General features: G+C 40.4%; 1 protein-coding gene across 2 annotated transcripts in view; it reads left to right on the forward strand.

Annotated features, from left to right (window-relative positions):
• Positions 1–24,568, forward strand: part of LOC131664192 (uncharacterized) — a 55,789-nt gene that overhangs the window by 25,900 nt on the left and 5,321 nt on the right. The window contains exons 2-5 of one of the 2 annotated variants that reach the window (XM_058935090.1): positions 393–752; positions 6,713–6,839; positions 7,609–7,793; positions 8,660–8,773. In XM_058935090.1, the coding sequence (XP_058791073.1) occupies positions 393–752; positions 6,713–6,839; positions 7,609–7,793; positions 8,660–8,773 (786 nt within the window). The remainder of the gene's footprint in view (positions 1–392; positions 753–6,712; positions 6,840–7,608; positions 7,794–8,659; positions 8,774–24,568) is intronic. The other variant, XM_058935092.1, reaches the window with a different exon arrangement.

Below are 24,568 nucleotides of genomic sequence, written 5' to 3' on the forward strand. Positions count from 1 at the left end.
ATTCTCTTTCAATTATTAAAGTTACAGCTATTTCTTTATATTACAGCGATAGGATTGCATAAAATATTTATAGCGGTGAATTGAAAATGTATAAAGAAATTAAGATAGAGAGAATGCTACCTAGGTATAATGAAATCAAGGTATAAAACAAACAAAGTAGCAGCAAAACATTTACAAATAGAATCAAAATGAAGGGTTTAATAGATGGGAACATTTGTCTAAACATCAGGAGGATTAAAGAAAGTAAGAGCAAGATCTACACATTTTTAAAGTTTCCGATTTGAAATGGCCTGAGAGTCTGTCGACGACTAGCGAGTCGAAGTAATTTATTTGCGCGTACGGCCACAGCCATAAATTCCTCGAATAAAACAGCCTTGTTCACTTGTTCACAGACTCACAACTATTGGTCATCAAAGAAGTTGATATTCCAGCCACTGTGAAAGTTGAGGAGGACTTTGTCATACTTGATTGCGATTATGACCTCCAAAACACCTCGATTAAAGGCCTTGTAGTCAAATGGTATCTTAATGAGATGGATCTCGTCTACCAGTGGATCTACGGTGGTCCACCACAAGCTGTCGCTCCTGTCTTAAAGTACATCGATCTACACTACAAGGCTAGTGATAATAGGACCAAAATGTACCGAGCGATGAAGCTTCGTAGTCCGGATATCGACTTGACTGGCAATTACACGTGCCAGATATCGACCTTTGAAGATGAAGTCTCGGAAAAACGAGCGATGACTGTTTATTGTGAGTATTAATAAGTCTTCCGATTTTTTATTTATTATTTTTATTAAAAATCGTATGGGGCACTGTCGATTCCTAGCTCCCTGTAATACACACCCTTTCAATACATATTTTATAAATACTTCAAGTTTCTCTTATATGATTCATTGCTAGCAAATGAATCACATACATGTTTTTCACTTGAATTATGTTGAATGAATGTGACAAAATACGGTTGTTCGGGACGAGGTGAAAGTAAAGCGATTGTTGTTAGTAGAAATAAGATTTGTATTTATTAATGAACACACACACATGACAGCTGACACCAAACAAATAAATTGAACTCATTTCACAAGCTAAATCGGATATAACAAGTTAGATGCACAGATCATCAAAATCGAGTTTAAAGAGCTTCAAACGCACACGCTTTAATTATCAATGCAACGCCAGTAAAATTAAATATTTAACGGCGGAGAATAAAGAAATACAATGAATAGATACTCTTAGTTACTAAGGGAGGTGGTACTTGGTTGATCTCGTGGAGCTGATCTGTTAGAGCTTGCCACTGCGTCGACTGAGCTACTAAAGCTTTCCCACTCTAGGCCTAAGGGTCGTAGGCGTTGGCCCTTTGGCGTTTTACTAATGACCCATTTTAACCTCGCTATACCACTCCTCGCGCTAGCATGTGATTGGTTAAATTCATGCCGACAATGGCTTGAACCGATATATAAGCTTTGATCGTGATGGCCTGTGTGGCCCGTATCGAACGCTTAGATCGCGTCAATTTATGGCTCATGATAAATGCAAAGATCACGCTATTATCGGGTCCAAATCAATTCGTTTCGATCACGCTGATCTATGACTCAAAAGGGTAGATTGATAAAAGCTCAGTTTCTATCGTTGATAGTTAGTTTCGAAAGTATATCTCCTGATCAGTCCGACTTTCACAGCGAACTTAGATATTAAGTTTTAGCGACGTAAATACACTATGAGAGCTTGCATAAGCGATAGCGTTATATTAATTACTTAAATGTAACGGGTTATATTGATAAATGAAACGATGCTAATGCAAATGATGATACTCGAGTAAATTCTGTAACATTTTACAACTATAACATTTCAGTTTAAAATCATTTGCTCTACTATTGTTTCTAATGCTTCGATCAAATCGAAATTGAAAGGCTCAGTTCGTCTCAGTGCACACTCCTCGTACAAGATCACATACTCATTACACTGATGTGGTTCTCTCAAACGTACGGTTTTGCTTAACATCAAGCTTATAGCTTTATGTATTGCCTTAGTGTCGCAGCTGTGTCCTCCGATTTACAAGTCGATAACGGTAGGAATTTTAGTGACTATTAGATTACATGTCGCAAGATGACCTACAACAAATGTAGACGACGTAGCAAAATTTCAATCATATTACGTTTTAACTAAAAATAATTTCCCAATTGCGCTTCTGAGAATGTTTTTAGAGAGTTTTCTTGACTCTTCATTTGCTCGCTAGTCAGCTTACAATTTTACGACTTCGCAAAGGATGATCCGAGATAGAATAAAAAGGAAAACAAAACGAAAAAACATTTGGTTGCGCGGCATTTTCGTGGCACTCAAGTGATCGGTAATAAACTTTTTGGGTGGTCGTGTCTTAACACAGTGATACTGGACCGGTCAACTATAAATTTAAGTTTAATAACCTAAAGGCACAAATCAAGAACAGAAGAAAAGCGCGATGTCAGAAAGGGAAGAGAAAAAATAAAAAATTGCAACACAGATGAGGCCGATTAAGAAATATTTATTTATTCGTGAATATTTAGAATATTAAGAATGTGATTATCTGGAATAACAATTTAACCTGCAATTTTCAGAAGCGCTTATAAAAACCAACACTGAAAAAACAAAAATTTGTTTGCGAATGGTGAACAAATTTTTACAGCATTCTTGATGCTCTTTGATCGCAAAACGCAAAAAAACTGCATTAATGTGGTATGTGGAACAAGCGAAAAGCGAGGCATTGTTAAACAAGTAGAAATACAGCGATAGAGAGAGCTACAGTGTGCAAGCCGCAAGCCGGATAAAATAATTACGCAGTTCAACAGTTCGACACGGTCGCACAAGCGATGTAGTTCGATTGCTAATGAAGGCCCGCGAGCGTTACAAGCGCCGATAAGATGGCTTGTGCAAAATTGATGTGCTAATGGTGGAAACCGAAGGAACGAGAGCGAGAGGGAGAGAGAGAGAGAGAGAGAGAGAGAGAGACAGACAGACAGAGAGAGAGAGAGAGACAAAGAGATAAAGGCGAAAAGAAACGAAGCTGAATAAAAAGATAACTTAAAATCGTGCAATTTACATTTTAAGTCCTCGCGTAAACCGACAAAAGAATCTAATCGTGTTGAGCGAGGATCGCCAACGTAGTACAAAAGGCAGCTGCGAAAGATTAATTAGTTCGCAAGCTAGAGGAGCGGAAAAATCCTTGAGTGAGAGAGACAGAACGGCTTTTTGTCTTTGCAAGCGACAAGGTGGAAATAGCCGATAACGTTCTGTTAGACTTTTTTCTCCCTCTCTATCGTTGCTGTTATTACGAGAATTGATTAAGCGCCAAAATGTCGAGCCGTTCGTTTATCGATATGACGCTTACCGAATTCGTAAAATCGACAAGCGTTATGGCCTATGATCAATCAATTGCTGCAGCGTCTATTAATACTATTGTTCTTTCTTTCTACCCGTGTCTTTATCGATTTTTCAATCAAAGCTCATGACTTCAGGCAGCTTGATAGATAAAATCAGCCTTTTTTGTTTAGTTACAATTTAAATTAAATAAGGCACTCGTTAATTCTTATTGACTCATATAAAAATGCTCAATTTCATGCCATTATTGTCGAAAGAGTATTTTCATTTGTTCTCTGAGTCTCGTACAATCCATTTGCTAAAATTCCTTTCACTTTTTCCTTTTTCCCGATCACACCTGTCAGTCGCACGTTACAAGCAATGCGACGGATACAACCGCTGACCTGTGATTTCCACAAACGATTTTCTTTTAATCTCATTTAGTGGTCGCTGCTCACTTTAAATTAATCAATTTCAGCGCCAGGAAGGAGGAGACAGGGTGAGCTTTGGATAAAAAGAGAAACTGTGTCAGCCTCGAGTTAACGCAGCGCGTCCGCGCGTAGAAATAGCGGTGTCTCTCTCCCTCCCTCTCTCTCTCTCTCTCTCTCTCTCTCTCTCTCTCTCTCTCTCTGTCTCTCTGCAGGTAAACGGAACTTGGCGTCGCCGCAAACCGCGGAAGTCGAGCGTTCCGGGAAAGTTTACGCAGAGGACAGTAGCAGCTCTCTCTGTGCGCACTACGGCGACCTCTCTCCAATTGATTCATTTCGTTGTCGACATAACTATCGCCGTTTTACGCGAGTTTGCACAAGCTGCCTACGCAAACGAGTGTTATGTTTGTTTATATAAATTGCTCGATATGGAACGTTTAGTCGCTCGCGTGAGTTGGCTTCGGAAAGTGACATTTTGATACATATACACTGTGATCAGGACACTTTATTATTTACAATTCACACGAATTAAGATTTCGATTCAATTAGACTTTACTTTATTTTACTTTGCTCGTTTAAAAATGTTGCTATCTGAAAGAACTGGTATCATTCAATTCACATTTTGTAACTCGATGTGCCGACAAATTAATGGATATGTCTGACGGGCATCTTTGCACAAGTGAGCATAAAGGACCTCAAATTCCGCTGAAATTTACAAAATTTTAACTGAAAATCAAATAATTCCGTAAATTTCAACCCTCGTTCCAAAAGAGGTATTTGAATTTGAAACGGCATGAAAAGTATTATTTGTTTGTATCGAAGCAAAAGTGTGTAGAAGGAGCGTTCTGGTTCCGTCAATAGCGCAAGCCGGAAAAACAGCAATATTTCAGCAATCAGCCCTGTACACACATAACTCTGCAAAGGTCAGCTCAGCGATGCAGTTACGTGCAGCCTGCGCTCGCGCGCGCGTATGTGCGTGCGTGTGTACATTTGAGAGCAGCATGGCAAACGCACCGTTATCAGGCAACGTGCGTTATTTTGAAATACGATTGGTCGTCTGGGCTTGAGTTCCGCTTCGCCAATGTACACGCACTCGCAATAAAATCGACGCGTCAACCTCGTACGTTCGTGGTCTGCTGACTTCACATTTTAATCTACTAGCAAAACAAAGCAAAAATAACATACCTTTCTCGAAAATCGTACTTCGCTGATTTTTTTTATCTATAAAAGTATTGGTATGACTGGTGTTTGCACTCCGTAGTAATATGACAGTAGTCCATGAATAACAGCAATCTCGCTTTTCTTCTCATTTTTTTCCCGAGATTTTTAAGAGGAAAGCAGCCATTAAGGGGTAGACGAAACATCTTTTAAATGCGACGATGTCTCGGGCCGTGCCGACCGATTTTCATCACCTAATGACTGCTCGGCGCGAAAAAATACATCACCGAAAGTGCGAGCGAGAAGGAAGCAAAGGAAGGGCGCGTAATAATACCGTCTGTTGATCTTGATCACGCCTGCGAGCAGAAAGAATAAAAAAAAAGAAGAAGACAAGCAGCGTACCGAGATGGGAAGAGGAACTGTAACGTTGGCGCTAAATGCTCGTTCCTCCGGGAAAAGTAGATGAACGCGGAAGGCGTTGTTCGCGCTCGCGCGCGCGATAAATGAATTCTCGCTGCTCCGTCGGGGCCGCATAATGGTTCTGACGCGCCGCTAGGAGAGGAAGACACTTCTAGTAACAGTTTCAAATTTTTCGTATAATACAACTAGCCAACGGTGCTTTGCAAATCGACAAACATTTATTCCTTTCTAAAACAGCACTTGAATAAGCGTTGCAGTTTTGTGAAAATTTCAGCATTCCGCTGTTTAATTTAAGTTTAATTTATTATTCGCTTGTTTAAGAAACAAGCGAATAATCATTTGTGAAAATTAAAAAATACCTTTCCACCGGAAGTATATAGTTTCTTGTTCTTATTAAAAAATGTTCGTCTTGATGCTTCATGTTTAGATTGTAAATTCGCGATGTTGCTAACGTTGGACAGGGCGTGTAAATCTACAAATGATTATCAAGCTGCCAATGTCTTGATCACGGCCCCCACTATACTGCCCCTCAAGTGAGGTAGGCCGCTCTATCGCCGATTGGGCAGGAATGCCCCGGAGGCGGAGGCACCTCAGAGCGCATTGCGCCTACCATCAGCTAGACCGGATATGCCGTAATCCTTGGTGCAGCACCGCCGGTTCGCCAGGTGGTACAACTCATGATGTCCGCAATCGACGTTCCGCACGAACATAGCGCTAGAAGCATAATTTACAACAGAAAGTAAAAAACACTTTCAACATACATACACCTACACATGATCGTAACAGTATAGAAAGTGCTGTCGATTACAAGCACGGCGTCTACGACTTTGAAATACAATAGTATTCTAACGTGGAAAAGTATACAGTCGAGAGGACTGGCCTGTGCGACTGGATTTCATCAAGAAACTGTCCCAGTCCTATCCCCTGCTCGCTTATAGGGAAGGAGGGGAATAACGCGCTGACCCCCAGAACCCTGTCTTGGGTCCAATCAGCGCAGAGAAAGTAACCCCTCCTGATGAGTCTACGCGCCCGCGACGACACACGTGTTGGGCTTTTTCAAACCTGTCTGGCCACCTGCGCGTTGTCCGAGACAACATACGTGTTAACTTTTCCCCAGACCTGTTGGATACAAAACATTTGAAGGCCAGCTGATTGTTATCAGCTGGAAAATAGCCATAACGACGCGCGTTATCTCGCACATGATGGGTATATACCATGAACACTTGAAGTAAAATAGAGTATGCAGTGGCGATGTCTGACTAAATTTTGATATAACTACTTGAACTCCAATTAACCCTCTAGATTATTCACACATTGTTTGCATCGACAGCATGCTCTTACCAAACTAATAATTTATCTTATTACTCATTACAGCGACCGGCAGGGAAGAGGAGTTCAAATTATGGCATACGAAAATGAGTTACGACGGCGATGATGGTGTTGAAGTGACTTGTCAGGCGTTGGGGCTCTATCCTAAGCCAACTCTCGACATCACTGTCGAGTACGTGAAGAAAGTGTAAAAAAAAGAAGATAGTGAGGAAGAGTAAAAGAGAGACGGAGAGCGACAACGTGTCGTTTACATGCGCTGCTATACGGAAACACCTGTTCGCAATAAAATTGACGCCTAAGCTAACGTTTTCTTTTTTACCTTGCTCGTTTCTTTCACTACATTGGCATTGATTGGAATGAGTTTCGTTAAGTCATTGCTAAAGAAACAAAAAAACCCAATATCGGTTTCAAACACACTTTTTTTTATAAAACTTCATTTTCATACCGTCTCGGACGAGAGAAAAAATACAATGTTTTTTCTTTCGCTAATAAAGTTCAAAATTTAGATTTACTTTTGTAGCAATGAAAAAAAAAGAAGCGTCAATCTTACCACCGTCATTTTGTAGACAGGCAATTTCAATTTTATAGCGTTCCAAAATGGAAGCACGGTGTATCAACTTTTCGGCAACGCCCTCGTAAAATCGCGCTAGAACGTATGGTAGCGCGCAGCTAGTGCAGGAACTCACGAGCAAAGTTAGTTGCGGTTTGCCAGTATCAAAACAGCATCTGCAACTTGCTAATTCGAGTGCGCCGCGTCCCAGTCGTTATTCTACCAGTAAAGAGCTCATAACTATTAAGAACTCGCTCTCGTGCGTTCTCTCTCTGTCTCCCTTTGTCTCTCTCTTACTCTCTCTGTCTCTGTCTCTGTCTCTCTCTTTCTCTCTCAAGCGTGGAGTTGTGAATTTGCGCGAGAAACATTAACCATATAAATTTTATTGCAGAGGTTACCCGGAAATACAATCACCGAGGCCCTTGATTACGGAAACAGAGGATGGACATTACGACATCGTCTCTTATCTTACACTTGAAGATGACGATCTTCCGGATTCCGTTGTTATTAACTGCATACTTGGCATTCCCGCTGTTAACTACAACGCTACCAAGAAAATTGTTCATTACCCTCCGGGTAAGTTGACTTTCTGAATTCCATATAACGAAATTAGTCATCATCAATATACAATGGTTCATGAAACTTTTATAAGTCATCTCAACAGTAACTAAGTACACCGCATAAATGGATCATTGCATGAGCTTTTTTTTATAAAAGCACTTATTTTTATGCACTGAGCATACGACGTTCGCTTGATATTTGTGTATTTTACTCTGGATGTTGAATAATCGAACTAATTCGTGAAATTCAATTATTACTAATTCATTGATAATCGAAGAATTATTGAATATGTAAATAAGTTCTTAACGATTTTTCGATTAACATATAATTTATTGCTCACCTAGCAAACAATGACGAAAGCGAAAAAGCTGAGCTTTTGATTAATGCTTTTTCATTAACTTCTGAGAGGTACAACTTGAAACGGTTAAAAGAAACGTCGTTGAGCTGAGAATAAATAGACAGGAGGGGGGGGGGGGGGGATTTCATTTATTCTCAGTCGGGCTATCGGTTAGCGAAATCTGTCGACTTTAAGAGCCGAGGAAATCCATGAAACGACTAGCAGGTGACTCGCGTGATCGATGGAGCTAGCTACTGACTTCCGCAGTCGATTTGTAAAACTGATCAATTTCGATACATATGCTGTAAACTCAATACACGTGGAAAGCATTTATCACAGCGTCATCGTATGTTACAAGCGAATAAAAAAATGTCACGCACGCATTGATCTTTTAGAAATTTAGTTCAGTTTTTATTTGCTTGAAATTTCACACAAACAACAGTGGTGTTTTTATATGTGGACTGAAAGATAAAGAAGAGATAGATAGTGAGTGCGTATCTATGCTTAGTTGATGGACATGCGGTATGTGGTGTTTGTTGTGCAGGAAGGTCGACTACCACCGCTACCGCGATAACTGTCGGCGGCACGACGAAGCTCCTGCGAAAAATGGAGATCCAGGCACTTGACAATTCACAAGCTGACGCTAGCAGTGGTGGCGGTAAGACTGTGTTACCATGCAAAACTCTTTCACCCAGCCCGCCGACCCCACCCTCTTTTTCTGACTCTAGCTACTCTTTATTGTTTGCGCCTTCTCCCACAAATTTATCGTCACTTTGCATTTTATCGCGCGCACACCAGCCTGACGCACTTGTGCATTTATTCCGCGAACAAGTAAGACCCCACACTCGTTGCAAATGTTTCACTGCTGCACACAATTCCGATTTATCCTGTTGATGGACGTTTTCTTTCCTCTTTTCTTCTCTTTCTTCTGTTCACCTGCCATCCAATCCATTAGCACTCGTGGCTTTTAAACTTTCTCTTTTCTTTTGCGTTTTCTTGCTTCTTTGCCTTCGAGTCTCTCGTGTGTCAGACAGCGGTGGTGTCATACTCGAGTCAAACCAATCACCGGCTAGGCGGACCTTTGTCGCGCGCGCGCGCGGCTATTCTCCGCCCCCTTTTCTCGACGCTTGCGACTAGTCTCGCCGGAACTCTGATTGAAAGAGTAAGAAAGAATGAACGTGCTTACACTCGAAAGTGCACGTAACGCGCGAAGAATTGGAATTTCAATAGCCAAGTGCTTGGAATCCGCGTGTGTGGCGTGAATCGATGCTGCGAAGCAAAGAGATAACGAAATCTTTTGGCGTGATGCATCTCCTCTTCAAAATCAACATCATCTTACAGATACAGATGAATTTTACTCGGTGAATTCATTTGATTATTGATAGGTAAACTCATTAACCAACAATAAATCACTTCAAGTCTTGTGAGTAAACTTGATATCGCTCATTAGATTAAAAATAATTTAGTTTCAGTACGACCCATTTTGAAGTATATGTAAAATATGAAAATCGATTAGTTATCTGCGAACCTAATGCAATAAATAGACGTAGCTAAACAGGTGATTGAGAATAATTCATACCACATTGACCGGACTAAATTATATTTGAATCGGGTAAAACTCTGTGATCATTCCCATGCGAATTATTAAAGTGCATAATTGTATAAACAATTAAAAGGAAAAGATAAAGTAAAAGCGCACACGAGCTAAACCCTGAAAAGGGCCTTGAGTCTGATCCTAGACGAAATGAAGTCGGAAAGGAAGTGTTTCTTATCTTAATTATAGATTGCTGGCGTTCGTCGCGCCCTCGCAAATGTAAGTGCGCAAGGGGTAGGACGAAGGAAGGTAGTATGGTTCGCAAGGCACCCTGAGGTCTAATTAACATAAGTACCAATGCTAATTAAGTCGAAGCAGGGCGATGATCGTTCAAAAAGACAGTCTGAATCCGATTGCGGCCCGAAGAAATTGCACTGCGCGTCATTGCAAAGTTGCGTATTTGGTAATGGCTGTTGAACTGAAGTTAGTCGACGCGGCGCAGAGCTTTTATCCACGACGGAAGCTTCCTCGAATATAAAGCAAGTGCCATTTCGAATTTCTGGTGAACGTTGAATATTAAAACCATCTTCTCTCTCTCTCTCCCTCTCTCTCTCACTCGCGTTTACTTCCCTACTTCATTCTCTTCTCCTTTTTTTGCCCTCCCTCCCCATTCTTCTTCTAGCATAAAATCAAAGTCGTCGTTCCGTCTGATGCGAGTACTATTGCCAACCGAGGTAGATGTCGAGAGGGTATTTAATTATTCAAACTTTCCTACCTGCTCTAGGCTATTCAAGACTTTTATTAAAGTATGTTTCGCTGCGTCCTTAATTTTTTATCAGTGTATTAATCTCTAAATTGTACATATTTTCCATAACTTTAAGTTGAGAAACAGTTTCGTTACGACAATTATGAAAATTAAGTAGTAAGGCATTGAAACTGAAGAAATATGAAAGCAGAAAACGAGTTCGCCCAGAACTCAATTAGTACTGCTTTTCATTTCAATGCACTAGTATAACGAAGAAGTTAAGCTTTCCAATGAAGACAAAAATCTATGGAGTTGTAAAAACTTTCAATAGAAATTATAAATACACGATTAACCAGGCTTACCGTGAAAAAGAGTCAACAGTTTTAAACAAAGTGAAAGAGAAAATTTCACAAGTCGAAATTCGAATTGATAAATATCAAATACAATAAACGGTAAAATTGTATCACTTTGATAAGTGATAGAAAAATGCACGACTGCTGATAATGTAGCTCTCGATAATGGAAAGAGAGGTGGCTTGCGTGCAGTTTATAAGCCATTCAAGGCAGAACAGAGGGACGCTGCCTGCAGAGTTTAGGAAGAGGGACGAGATATGAAGGATCGCCCGCACATAGCTTATCATCGAAAATCGCGACTGCTGGCTTTGACAGTAAATCGATGAGCGCGTTTCTCGCTATAGCGGAACACATAGGGACTCAACTCTCACCAGCATCGTGAGTCCTTCGTTCAGTACATAAACGATACGCTAGCGGCTTATCTTCGCATATACGTAGTTACCGTGCTCAGACTATCGCTGCGTTTGATGTACTTCAGAAAAGTTGCGCTTGTGCTGATGAGGCCTATGCTATTAGGAACGTTCTAACTTTGTTGGGCAATTCCCAATTTCAAAAACGTAACACGTGGTGAATCGTTGGCAAAGGAATTTTTATAGACGAATAAGACTAACAAATGTGCTCGCGATAAAAATAAAGATCGCCAATTGAGAATCTCGGCAAATTGTCGTTCTCTCGCGAGAATAAAGTGAGAAAGAGGAAAAAGGAGGGCTAGAAAAAGGGGTCACGTCCCTCGATCATTGTGTACGATTTGCGCAAGTGGCCGACTACGGCGCTATTGGCCGTAACGCTAACTCATCGTTAGCGCAGGTTGGCGATTGTCACTAGGCGTTAAATTTGGTCCACGCGCACTCGCGAGCAGATTGTCCATAAAATAATTAAGAAGCGCCGCCCGCGGCGACCAGTAGCCCATTTTCTGAAGGTAATACGTGGCAAACGTATCTTTATGGGCACCTCAAAAGAAAATACCTAGCCTCGGGTCAAAAATTCTCTTTACGACGAATCATTTGCTTCGAGCGCAAGCTTGCTTATACATATATAACATCTACTCGTATATCGTGTGCGAGTACGCGTGATCGGAGAGGGGTTGGACTTTGATATCAATTTTTTCACTATCCGTACACTCAGCTAAATAAATAAATATATATATATATATATATATATATATATATATATATATATATATATATATATCTTTGGCGAGATCGTATGTTTCAGGAAGGTCACATCTTGCCCCCGAGGCTACCAAACAATAAACATCCAAAATTACTTCGGAGGGGCCCCTCCGACAGAACAGCACATATACGAGATTTTCGGCGAGCAAACGCTCGGGATTTCGGTTTTGACAGTGATGTGCCTCACCCCTTGGCTGACCGCTTTATCGCGTTGACCCACTTTGCACTATGGCTGACCCCCGCGGCAAGAGAGAGAGAGAGAGAGAGAGCAAAAGCGAGAGAGAGAGAGAAAGAGCACGTGCATTCATTCCTACCATACTTTTCTCTAGGGGGCTTCGAACGGACCTTCCTGTGATTCTCTCTTTTTTGTTGCTTTGTTTGGAAATGCACTTTAAGCTTTACTTGGAAAATTTTATGGCAAATAACTCGAAGGTTCACTCTTCTTTATAAAGTTTAATTGGTTTTGAGCATTCAGTTTTGAGCAAGAGGATATGTTTTAACTTTTAATATGTTTATATTTAAGAATGAAAATTCATTGAATATTGAATCTCATCAAAATAAGTTTTCATACGGAAATATAATCTGTAGCTTGGGCATTTAAATTGTATAAAAAATGCTTTATTTCTAACGTTCAATTTAAAAAGTCATGAGTACTTCAGATCTGATGAAAATAGACTTATACCACTAAATATTGATGCTTAATTAGCTCCTTATTTATTAAAAATCGTTTCGGATATTTCAAGGTGTGCATGAAGAATCAATCTATAAAAGTGTACTTATTAATACTATTTTGATTATCGATGAACTTTCTTTAATTGATATTAAAATGATCAACCCAATTCAATTTTCTGATTAATAGTGACTAACAAAAGTGCTTCTAATTTTGGAGAAGTAGCTCAATTTGAATTGCTGTAATTTATTACAATATCAAAGAAACTCGCTGTTAAAGTAAACTTCGTCAATTCATTAGTTGATGGACGTTGCGCAAAAACACGAGGGGGGAAAAAGATCGCCGCTTGACTTCGGTTCGTCCGGGTTATTAATTCCACAAAGCGCACGCTCATACCTCAAGCATATATAACCAGACACACGTGCGCGCGGGCGTCGGTAATACTCTCAGCGATATTATTAGTTGATGGCAGCAACGATGACGCTCGATACAAATTTCATGTGTAATTCAATAAATAAACAAAGGCGAAATGAAAAGCTGAAGTAGCCCAACGTGAAATGAGATTGAAGTAAATATATAGCGTCAAGATACATCCGATAATTTGGTTAAATCGTTATACCTTGGAGCCAACAGCAAATTGAATGACGGATATTCAACCATTTATTCGTTTACTTCTCGTACCCTCCTTTTATCGGGATCTCATTAGCCAGGCCCATAGTATGAATTCAGCTATAAGCAGCTGCGGACAAATCCCTGTCTCTCTTTGTATTTTCTGAATACGCCAATCTTATATAAATATTCTTTGCTTGAGGCGCGTACGCTGTTCAAGTCTCCCCTTTTTCGTTGCGCGCTATAGCTCTTTCCTGTTTCTTTCCCTCTGCTTGTCGTCTTGCCCCGTCGAATTTCCTTTAGGGTCGTTCTATTCGCTCGCTCGAGAGCCCGACCATTAACCGCCTGATTTGTTAAGGATAATACTACTTGTCACTGATATTAAAGGAACCTGTTGAAGGCGCCGATATCGTTTGCGTTTATTCCTTCTTTGTATTACTCGCTCGTTTTTCACGTAATTGGAGGATTCGAATGCGAAATCTTTGAAATGGCCTCGTAATGAGGGTCTAGCGGTGAATAAGCATCCGAGTTTTTCATTTCGGAGTGCTGTGTATCGCAAAAGCTCTAGAAAAATCAAGAGAACGCGAAATTGTTTTCTGGCAAGTATTTTAGAAGAGGCCTGAAAAGAGCTTTTTTGCAGTGGTGATATCGTGCAGGATTGCTCGCAACACAGGGAATGATGAGGCACCAAAGGCTTTTTAGCGGCTGATTTCGCGAGCGATCGAAAGGATAATTGAAGTTGCGGGCCGAGTTTGCCGAAGGAAAACTTGGCTTTTGCCGCTGACAATGCCCTTGAAAAATGAATAATAACACAATAGACGATCGATTTACGAATCCTCCTGTTGCTTTTCCATTAGAGCGAGCGCCCGGCGCGCGTTCGTTTGCCGCCGCTCGACAAACAATGAAAACGAGCGGCCGAAATAAACGCGCGTAGATAAGGGACGAGAGAGGAACAGAGAGACTACTGGCGCATCTGCAAACACCAAGCGACCTCCGAGTTAATTGAAAAAAAGTGCAATTATCTCGCGCGCGCGTGCACCCGACAGAGGTATTTGTTTACAGAGTGGAATAAAGGCTTAACGAAGTTGTCGCAAAGCAATTCCTCCCGCAGAGCGACTGACTCGGAAAGAAGTAACGCGCGCACCGCTGGCTCTGCAATTACTTAAAAATCCGAATCCATTCCGCTCGCGAGATTCCGAATAAAATAGACAAGACAAACCGTATGCCACGCTATTGTCACTCGGTCTATCAAGCGGTGAAGTCTACAACGAATAGAGTCGGGCTGAAACATTTTTTCGAGCCACTTGCGCGCCTTTCCATAGGTCGCCTGTAAAACAAAGCGATAGCTGCAGCTCTCCTGCGTACCCTTTTCGTCGTGCTGCTCTGTAGCTGGCGTAAGGTTTTCCATTTGGTAAGGGCATTGCGTTGCCTCAAGAAATGCACACAAAGTGTTAGACGCGAGGTCGCCTACGGTTCCTTAAGTGAATTCAAGTTTCTGCCTGGACGGAAAATCAACGAGAAACTACTTGAAAATAATTTCACGATAAATAGAGGGACGAAAAACTCTACTGTTTGTTGAACATTATAAGATTGCTTAGTTTCTGATGACTGAAACTTGTCGTAATTCAGGCAAATTGAGAAAATATTTTCTTGGTCGATCATTCGTCGCTGCGTTTCGCAAACGGAATCGGGAAGTGTGCTAGCAGAGTAGATTATTTACGCGATAATTGATCTAATTGATCTAATTGATCTATTTGACTTTATTTACAACAGCCACTTCTATTGTGACAAATATCGAGAAAAACCAACAATAGAATGAAAAAGCCCAGAGCAAACGCTGTTCCAAGTACATAAAGAAGCGAGCAGAGGGAAAAAAACGCTAAAGCCGCAAAAAGAAGAGAAGCGAGCTGTCGCGGTGTAGCCTCGTCTATCGGCGTATTCGCTGTGGGTGCGCGTGTAAATTCAAAGACACCTCGAAAGTCACGGGCGAGTCGTTCCCAAGGGATAGGCAAGGCTGGTGCTCCCGTCGGTCAATGATCGCCCGGTTACGTGAGCCCCATAGGGCACGACGCGTCGCATGCCGCTTTCGGCGGCGCTCAGCAACGACGCTGCCGCCAATGCTGTCGTCTTTCGCATCCAAATCGAGACTGGAACGTATAAAAGAGACCCCGGCGGAATTGATTTTTCGCGAATTCACGCTGAGATGCTGTTTCTTGTATCGCGATCGACGCTACAGCAGAATTGCTCTTGATAATTCGTACAACGCAAAGCTTGGTGTACCGATGATAAATTCAGAGTACATGTGAAGTGAAGAAATATCGTAAGACAGATGTACACAGGGAAACTATCAGTGGAACAGTAATATCAGATGATTTTCCCGAATTTCAAAGGTTGACGTGTTGAACTCCGCAGGTCGATATAATAACATACAATAGCGAAGCTATTACAATTCCTCCAGCTGTCAAAAATAAATTTCTAGGTAACGCAATTTTTCGTTGAAATGTTCAAGTTGTTTCTTGCGAAATCTACTTTGTCTAATTTTGCCATCTGTCGGAATACTAATACGATCAACACTCTTGGTATATTCATCGAAAAATGTGAGTAAAGCTTATTCAGGAATTATTCGCGTTCGTTATATTAGGTAACCCCATCAGTCACATCCAATATAAATTAACTATAAGATTCCTTGATTACGTATCCGTATGCACGCATACTAACGCGCAAGTTCGCACACGCGACACAGTGCAGATAGGCAACGCGCGTTTAATTGCGAAACACAAAGCTGCCGCTGATGAAAACGATGCTTCGAGCAACGGAATTCTCGCTATGCATAGACGTCTTGAAGCTCGTATAAAGCAGCCATTACAAAGCCGCATTTCCGCGGAATGCACTCTCGGCGTTATCCGAGGAATTCGCTGTTTGATGGTAAAGTTGTAGTATTGCCGCTACACAGCGGGCTTTTATTTTATACCACTCGAGCGCGTCGCGGAATTGCAAGCTCGCGCAAACTTCAATAATATTTTTCGTCGTTGTTATTTTATCCGCGAATCGAAGATGCGTTGCAGGCAGACGCGAGTCACGTACCCGCCGCACTGGTAATTATACGGCGAACTAGAGAACAAGCCAGTTTCCCTCAGAAATTCCCTGGCGTCGATCGTCTGCTTGGCCATATTTCGTCGGGACTCGATCTTTTGAGCAGCGGTGGGAGGAGGAGCTGGATAGGCAGCAGTCTCTGTACGTGTAGGGTTGGCACATTTCGACGCTGCGCGCGTGCGAGCGCATGCACATCGGGCCTCGGCGGCGGCCGCTCGCTAGTGCGGAGCCTATAAATCAGTCACAATAAATAATAGCCCTCTCTTTCTCTCTCCCTCTCTCTCACTCCGCCTCTCGTCTGGTAGCTAGAGAGGGCGTCTTTAACATTCTCCAGCGTCTATGCACACTTATCTCTCGAGAATGCTCTGCGTTGTTTTTCGAATGCAGGAGCAAGTCATGCATAATACGTGGCGCGGTTTCGCGCCCGAGAAAAGAGCGATGCGCCACGAGCAGCTGTAAAAACAACGCCACTCCCCGAGTGATGTATATACGCCACAGGCCAAATTTTAATAAAGCTCGCTGCGATCCCGCGCTCCTCGGATTACATTTGTTAATAAAATGAATTGTTATCTCATTTTTATGACTATTTATTGCCGCTTCGTTTTTGTCTCTCTTTTTTTCCTAGGCTAGCCCGGGCATGCAATTGCGGCCGACTGAATTGTAAATGACTGCGGCTCTGTTTAAAAAGAACAGAGGTAGCGAAAAAAATAAAAAAAACTCGGCCGCTGCAAGTTTTATTCGGCATCGTGTTTTGCGCGAGTAGTGGAATGACATTTTATTTAAATTCGTCGGCACGTAAGTGTGTGTGTGTGTGTGTGTGGACGCGCGCGCGCGTGGAGAGAATGAGTGCCTTTTATGAAGAGAAATGCAAGCGCGTGAAAGGCAAGAGAGCAAAGAGTGAATTGCGCTCTCTGCTCTGCATGTTTGATAGAACGAGAGCTTCGCTACACATTTTTGTCATTTTCGGGCGAAACGAATTGAGTTTTACAATGATTTTCAGACCTTTTAACCTCCATTTTGTCTCGATCATAAACACGGTATAAGGTCATGCAGCTGCTACTGGACATATCGCCAATCTGAGAGAATCACGAGAAGATAATTCGATTCATAGAGGCATATTTATTTCGTGAACGGAATTTAATATCGTCCGCAAGTAATCCGATATTCCATTTTAGCGCTCTGTAGTTAGAAATCGAAAAATTTTCTCTCTTCCTATTCCATTCTTTCAAATCAAGCGTTTGTCGAAGACTCAATTTCGCCTAGCAATGAATAAAACAGTTCCCCAATGTATATGCATACAGAGTGCGCAAACATCGAGACTCAAAATAGGGGGAGAAAAGTAAAATAGAAAAGCATGTAACAGTCGCAGAGAAAAATCGTGCGCTTAAATGCAGTACATCTCGGTGATATCGATGCAATTAATATTTCCTTGCGCGATATTAGCTTATCACTAAATGTTTCATCTATACCGTTGATAGTGCTGCTACTACGCTCTTCGCTTACCGTTAAGAAAACGGAAAAAAAATGTCTGTGAATCTCGACTTCAGCTGCGACTAAATATTCAGTTGCTTTGAAGGTACAAGCACAATGACGTCTCGCTGAAAAAAAACATCTACTGAACGAGGCGGTGATTTGCCGGTCTTCTTTTATTTATTTTATTTTATTTTTCAATGAATTTATATTTAGAAATCGCAAGTAAAAGACTCTCAATAAATGAATTTGCGATTGTTCAATAGCTTTGAATGTACGCCGAAAATTGCATTTAAACCAATCAACTACATGTAATAGATTATCAAATATAACGAGAGTTCTGGTAATGTTTAATTATATTTTATGCCTCTTACTTGAAATATCAAGTAGTGGTTTACGTTATGCCTTTGTGCCACAAATTTTAAAGAATAAATAATAGAAACAAAAAAAAACAACGCAACTCTCTTCACGCATCTTGGAAAAAACATCATTCCTTATTTTTGTGCCTTCGTGTTCACATCGCTCCCCTCGATTCCTTTATAATGGGTGTATGGAAACGGCAATTTTCACGGGAGGATGAGAACTGACGTTAGCAGAGGAGATGAAGCTTTTGAAGTGAAATATGAAACATCGAGAGCGTCATCATAAAGGTTATTTTCATAATTAATTATCAGGTTATTTTCATAATTAATTATCGAGTTATTTTCATAATTAATTATCGGATTATTTTTTGCTTATTTTCTTTTGTTATAGCATGATTGGATTAATCGCCTGGATAGTTATATTTTTACTTTTAAATTGTATTTAAAAGTAAAATTATGTGGTCACATCTGGTCTAAGCTCAGCAATTTGATAGCTTAAGGCTAGCGTAAGCCCACATCTTCATAACCTGCGTTCAAAGTCTGGGCTAAGCTGGATTATTTGATAGTCTAAGACTAGTGCTAACCGCACGCATTAATAGAGTCTGCATCATTTTAGACTCTTCGTCGAGCTCTTCTTCTGACAACTGGATGACTATTCCACAATTCCCCCTAACTGGCAATTCCCCTCCATCGGCACTTTCTCATTCGCTACGTAACAGCATTGAACCGCAGCTTGCAAACTTTTGTCAGGCAGCCGCGTTAACGATCGGGCACACAGCGTCCACTGTTTCCGTCGTTCCTTCCAAGTCTAATAGCGTTGATACAGCTCGAATAACAACGTCGACTACATTGAACATCAATGGTTCGTCACTGAGTGTTGTTAATAATCAATTCGCTGAAAATGTTGCAAACGCCGAGGCTAAAGAGGCTGTTACACTTGACGTCAAATTTTTGTAAGCATATTGGTGTTGAAAAACTGTTTGCGCTACCTGTAAATGAACCAACGCTCGTCCGTTGGAAGGACGTCTTGGATAAAGCATTTTCATTGGAAGAAAGAGAAGAACTCGCCAAAAAATACCTCTACCCATTTAACTACATCTGCATTGAGGCTCCAAAAATCAATTCTGAGTTTAAAAATTTCTTATAAGCTCCGATTATTGAAATCACCTGATTTTTAAGCAGTATATACACGATGCTGCTTTGAGTTCATAGATAACTTATTTATGTAAAAATGAAGCCACAGATAATATACAAATAGTCAACATTTTGAGCGAATCGTGTAGATTGATGCTTGATTTAGAACGCGATGAGTCACAGATTCTGATGAGGCTCATGCAAACGATAAAAGATATTCTTGCGTCTACCGTAATTGACGAATTTTTGTTCAGTAAAGACTTGGAGAAAAACGTTAAAGCAGCTCAATTGTTAGAAACATTTAACAAATAACTGCTTTTCATGAACAAATCAACTAATCCTCCAAAAGAACTTCAAGGGACCGTTTCGACACAACAAAAATAAGGTGCTGTAGTCGCAAAGCAGGCAACAGTCGAAACCATCCACGACTTCATCACACCAATCGAAATCGTTCCACCAGTAGCTACTCTATCGTTAGTTACAACACAACAAAAAGAACAATTGGCATCGTTGAAATCGCCGCCACAATCATCCATGGAAGAGAAAATCTTAAGCGAAGTAAGTACTCCGGCTGGTCGACTTCAATTTCTTTTTCTCGAACATGGGAATATTTTTTCAACGACCGTACTGTTCTAAATTGGATTAAAGGATATAAAATACCTTTAAAAACTAAAGTTTTTCAACGAGCATTACTTGTAGAACCTAATTGGTCTACGTTTGAAAAATTTCAAATTGATGAAAAAATTAATATATTGGTGAAAAAAGGTGCGATTGAGGAATATAATTATGTTCCTAATCAATTCATTTCGAAAATTTGTATGATTTCAATTGATAAAAAATTCAGAAAATTTTTGAGATTTATCTTCAAGAAAAAGTTTTACGAATTCATATATTTGTCTTTTGGCTTAAATATAGCTTCATATTTATTCACTAGATTAATGAAACCAGTTATAAACCTTTTCAAGAATATCTGGTTTCATTTCAGTTATCAATTTGAATGATCTATTGATTATTAGAAATTCATATAATCAATATTTGGATAACTTGAAATTCACTATTGACTTCCTGAAGTATTTGGGTTTTATTATAAATTATGAAAAAAGTCAATAAAATCCCTCTACGTGTTGTAAATATCTTGGTTTCATTATTAACTTTGAAAAGATCTTTCTTGAAGTACCTGATGATAAGAGACAAAAATTTTCAAGTTTATTTTTAAATTTTCGAAATTGAAAATGTGTAAAATATGTGATTTTGGATCTTTCATAGGCTCATTAGGCGATTGTTGTAAAGCTGCGCGGTTTGGTTGGGTATGGTTGGATTCATAGGAAGGACTTCGAAAGGCAAAAGATCGAAGCTCTTCGGATTAACAACTGTTCTTTCAAGACGATCATGGATATTAAATCTTACTTACAGGATGACTTCATATGGTAGAAATGCAACATAATAAATGTTTTTAATCCGATTGCAAATCATGGATTTTGTTTAGAAATATTTTCTAATAACACAAGCACTGGTTGAGATGCTTATTATAATCAAGAAAAAATTCATGGTTTTTGAAACTCAGGTGTTCGTCGAAATAATATAAATAATTTAAAGGTTTTAGCGGCATTTTTTTAGTTGAAATGTTTTGCTCAAAATAATTGTAATTGTAAAATGTTACTCTGTATCGACAATACCACCGCAATTTCTTACATAAATCGTATTAGTGGTACGTAGAAGAAACAATTGAATAATCTGTTGGAAGAAATTTGGAATTGGTGTGAAACAGAAATATTTTTATTTTTATTTCTTACGTATATAAGTTCGCGTAATAATGTTGATGCAGATTGTGAGTCTCGACGTTTAAAGCCTTAAACTGTGGGTTCGATTAAACATTCCAATACTTTCGCAAATTTTTATAATCTTCCTATTGTTGATGAACAAAATACGTTTGCGAATACAATTGTCAATTCACAATTGGTTGATATTTCTATCCGTTTATTGCACTATCGTGTAATGAGGTTTCAATTTAATAAAGTATTAAAATGGAAAATTCGTTCGATTACCGTAACTTAGCTTGGTTTTAAATATCTATTTGATGATCTTGAGGAAGATATTTAAAATATAATTAACCGATTAAACGAGCTTACCTGTAAGTTAAGTTTAATCGTAATTATATGAAAGCCTCTTTTGAAGTGATCGGACCCACCTTATCATTATTTACCCACAGCTAACTGTAATCTTCCCTATGTGTTACAGTAGCATTCTTGGCACTCTTAAGAAATATCGTTTTTGCCGAGATGTGAAGAGGGTTGCGTCGTTTGTTTTTTGTTTCTATTGTTTTATTCTTTGAAACGTGTGGCATGAAAGCATAACGTAGAACACTATCTAATGATCTCTTTGGTAAACGCTTTTATATAATTACAATTAAACTTTTCTTTAGGTAAGCGCGTTTAATCGATTAATTTCTATGTTCTGTATTCTATACTCATTGCTTAGATGTATTATAGAATATCGAAATGCTAGGTATATAACCAACGTGCGAACAATGATTAGAATATTTATATCAGAAACAAACAAACACAAACTATGCAATTTTATTTTACCAATTGACGCATCGCTGTGCTATTCCTTGAAAGTGATCCGACGAAATTGAAAACATGCTGACAATCGCACGCGGAAAGACTTGGGCCTACCGTGCGAAATAGTGTCGATGCCTTTACCGTAGTGGACGCGTCGTCGTCGCTAACGCGGCATCCCTTTAGGTGCTCGCGCGCCCGCACTGGCGTTTCCAGCGGGTTGCGCGCAATATTTACCTTCTCAAAGTACGGCAAGCGGGTGCGCGACGAAACGAGAAAAAGGGCGAGAAAAACATAAAGAAGAAAAGATCCGCGTTGGCAATTCCTTTGTCAGAAGAAAAACTGATAATTCAAGGGAACAAAGCGTCACGGGTATAAACAGAGTAAGCAAGCGAAAGGATAAAGCAATTCAAACAGCGTTCGCACTATTGGGAATTCTTGAAGCTCGAGAGTTCACTGCTCACTTTGGAAAATAAGGCGTGTCACTTTTAAAGCCACAAGGTCTCTCTCTCTCTCTCTCCCTCTCTCTCCCTCTCTCTCGTCGCCCTCCCTCCTCCTTCCCTCTCTGGCTCTCACGGTCGGCGATTAATTACAATTGCACGCGCACGAGGGATGACAAGAAGAGAGCCTGTTTAATTTGACGCGCTTTTGTTGGCTGACAAGTGAGAAGCGAGAGGAGAGGGTGGGAATCAGCGAGTAAATATTTGCCTCAAATGACCTAGACGCTTTCCATTTAAGCTCAGCGTTTATATTCGTCCTCTTTTACTTTCTGCCGAGCTGCTGTCTGTTGTATTTGCAATAATTACATTTATTTTATGAACGTCAAAAGTAACCGTCATTTTAACTGAGCCTTTGATGGCATAACGAGCTCAACGCAAATAAGGCATTAATGGAAAAAAACGTTGCATGCGAACGTTGATGAGAGAAAGGGCATGCATGATGGTTTTTGTCGTCATTCCCCATTGATAAAACAAAAACTGGCTTGCGTTAGCTTCTAAAGCCGGCTTACAGCGTGCATATACGTGCGTGGGTCTGCACTCTTAATACCCCGGGATATCCTGAAAAATGACCAGCGGTCGATATGGTATATAGTAGGTGAAGGTGGAAGAGGGGCGAGAGGCCGAAAATGTAATAGCCATGGGACGCGCTGTGTATTTACACTTTTGCGAGAGGCTTCGTGCGTGAGGATTCCTCCCTTTTCATTTTTCTTGACGTGTCTGCGCCGAGGGTCGGCGATAAAAAATGAAATGAATGTGACTTGCTACTTTTTTTTGCCACTATGGTAGATATCGGGGCAATTAAAACTTTGCTTGATCCTCAAATATATTGTTGCTTTATGACTATTTTTCAGAAAGATTTTTTTCAGAGTTGCCCGGTCGTGACAGACGGGAGTAATAGAAACAAATAAATAACGTTGACGAGGGTATAATTTATTCGCCGATGGTAATAAATAATCCGTGAAGCTTCCAAAAGTTTGGCTCGTAAATTGAAAGACAAATGAATCTTAATAATTTTCAATCTCAAAAGTTATTTCCTCAGGTAATATCCAAGTCAGAGCTCTATCTCTCGCTTTCGCGAGCGTGCGCTTAAGATTTACTTTAAACTTTATTAAACACGCAAAGTTTACTCGGCTCATTCTCGATTATCCTGATAATTATCAGACAGCCAAGATTGAATATACATATATTTGGCTCTCTTCACGCGCCGCAAAATCCACTTTCAGACTTTCACAATTAAAGGCTAATGGCGAACATTCATGAGGTTAATCAAGTGCACTGGAAACTGGTAGATGATAAAAGTTTAAGCGCGCGCGACTCTCTCAAAAGCACGAGGGCACCTGTGAATAGCCAAAAATTGCTTCATTATTAACTAGAAACTAAGCCACATTGAAAGTCAACCAAGCCATGTGTCATTTTTTATAACTCGTCGCGAAAAAACTTCTACAAGCTAATCCACACGACGAATCCCTGTGTAACAGTTGAGTTGATTCGTTGGGTTTTCATGGCTTGATTAGTCGATGAAATTTGCAAAGCTTTCCTATTGCATTTTCAATAGAATATCGTCAAACGTATAATTAAACTTGCTCTTTTCCCGACTATAAATTCGCGAAAACTCAGATTGATTAAGCCAACCTTCGCACACAAGCGTTCTCGAATACTATGCTTGAGCCCGAATAATTCGGCAAGTTTTTAATAAACCAACCGCGAAGGCCAGTAAAAAAGGAGCAGCAACGAATTTTCCTCGATAGACCATCGAGAGAATATAAACCTCTTGGCGTTGTGTGTGAAACGATAAATTCTCTCTCACTTGCTGTATCCTGCGGCGAGAGTACGGGCGCGAGAGCAAAAGGTCAGCAACGATGAAAATTACTCAAGTATCAAACTGAAAATTACTGGTGTTCGCCCCAAGTCACAAGCGATACGCTCGGCGCCAATTCCCCTCGTATATATCGTTAGCTTTCCGATTGCCGAGAAATAAAATGCAACGTATGGTCCGTGGGAAATATAAAATCTCGAGGACGAGCCTCTGCTATATCGATGTCCGAGAGAAGGAGGGGAAAAAAGCGCGCGAGGAGAAAGTGCAGCAGTAGTTGGGGGGAGTCTCGCGAGACTTCACCCCTATCTCTTGTTGATAGCGCGCACAAGCCCGAGACAGGAAATTGAGAGTGGAACGAGAGCGAGTGAGAGAGAGATAGAGAGAGATAGGGAATTACAAGGATAAGGTGGGCCCGAGGTAGAAAAGTAGAATGAGCT

The sequence above is a fragment of the Phymastichus coffea genome, unplaced genomic scaffold, assembly GCF_024137745.1.
Source record: "Phymastichus coffea isolate CEN01 unplaced genomic scaffold, Cenicafe_Pcof_1.1 PCOF00043, whole genome shotgun sequence".
NCBI lineage: Eukaryota > Metazoa > Arthropoda > Insecta > Hymenoptera > Eulophidae > Phymastichus > Phymastichus coffea.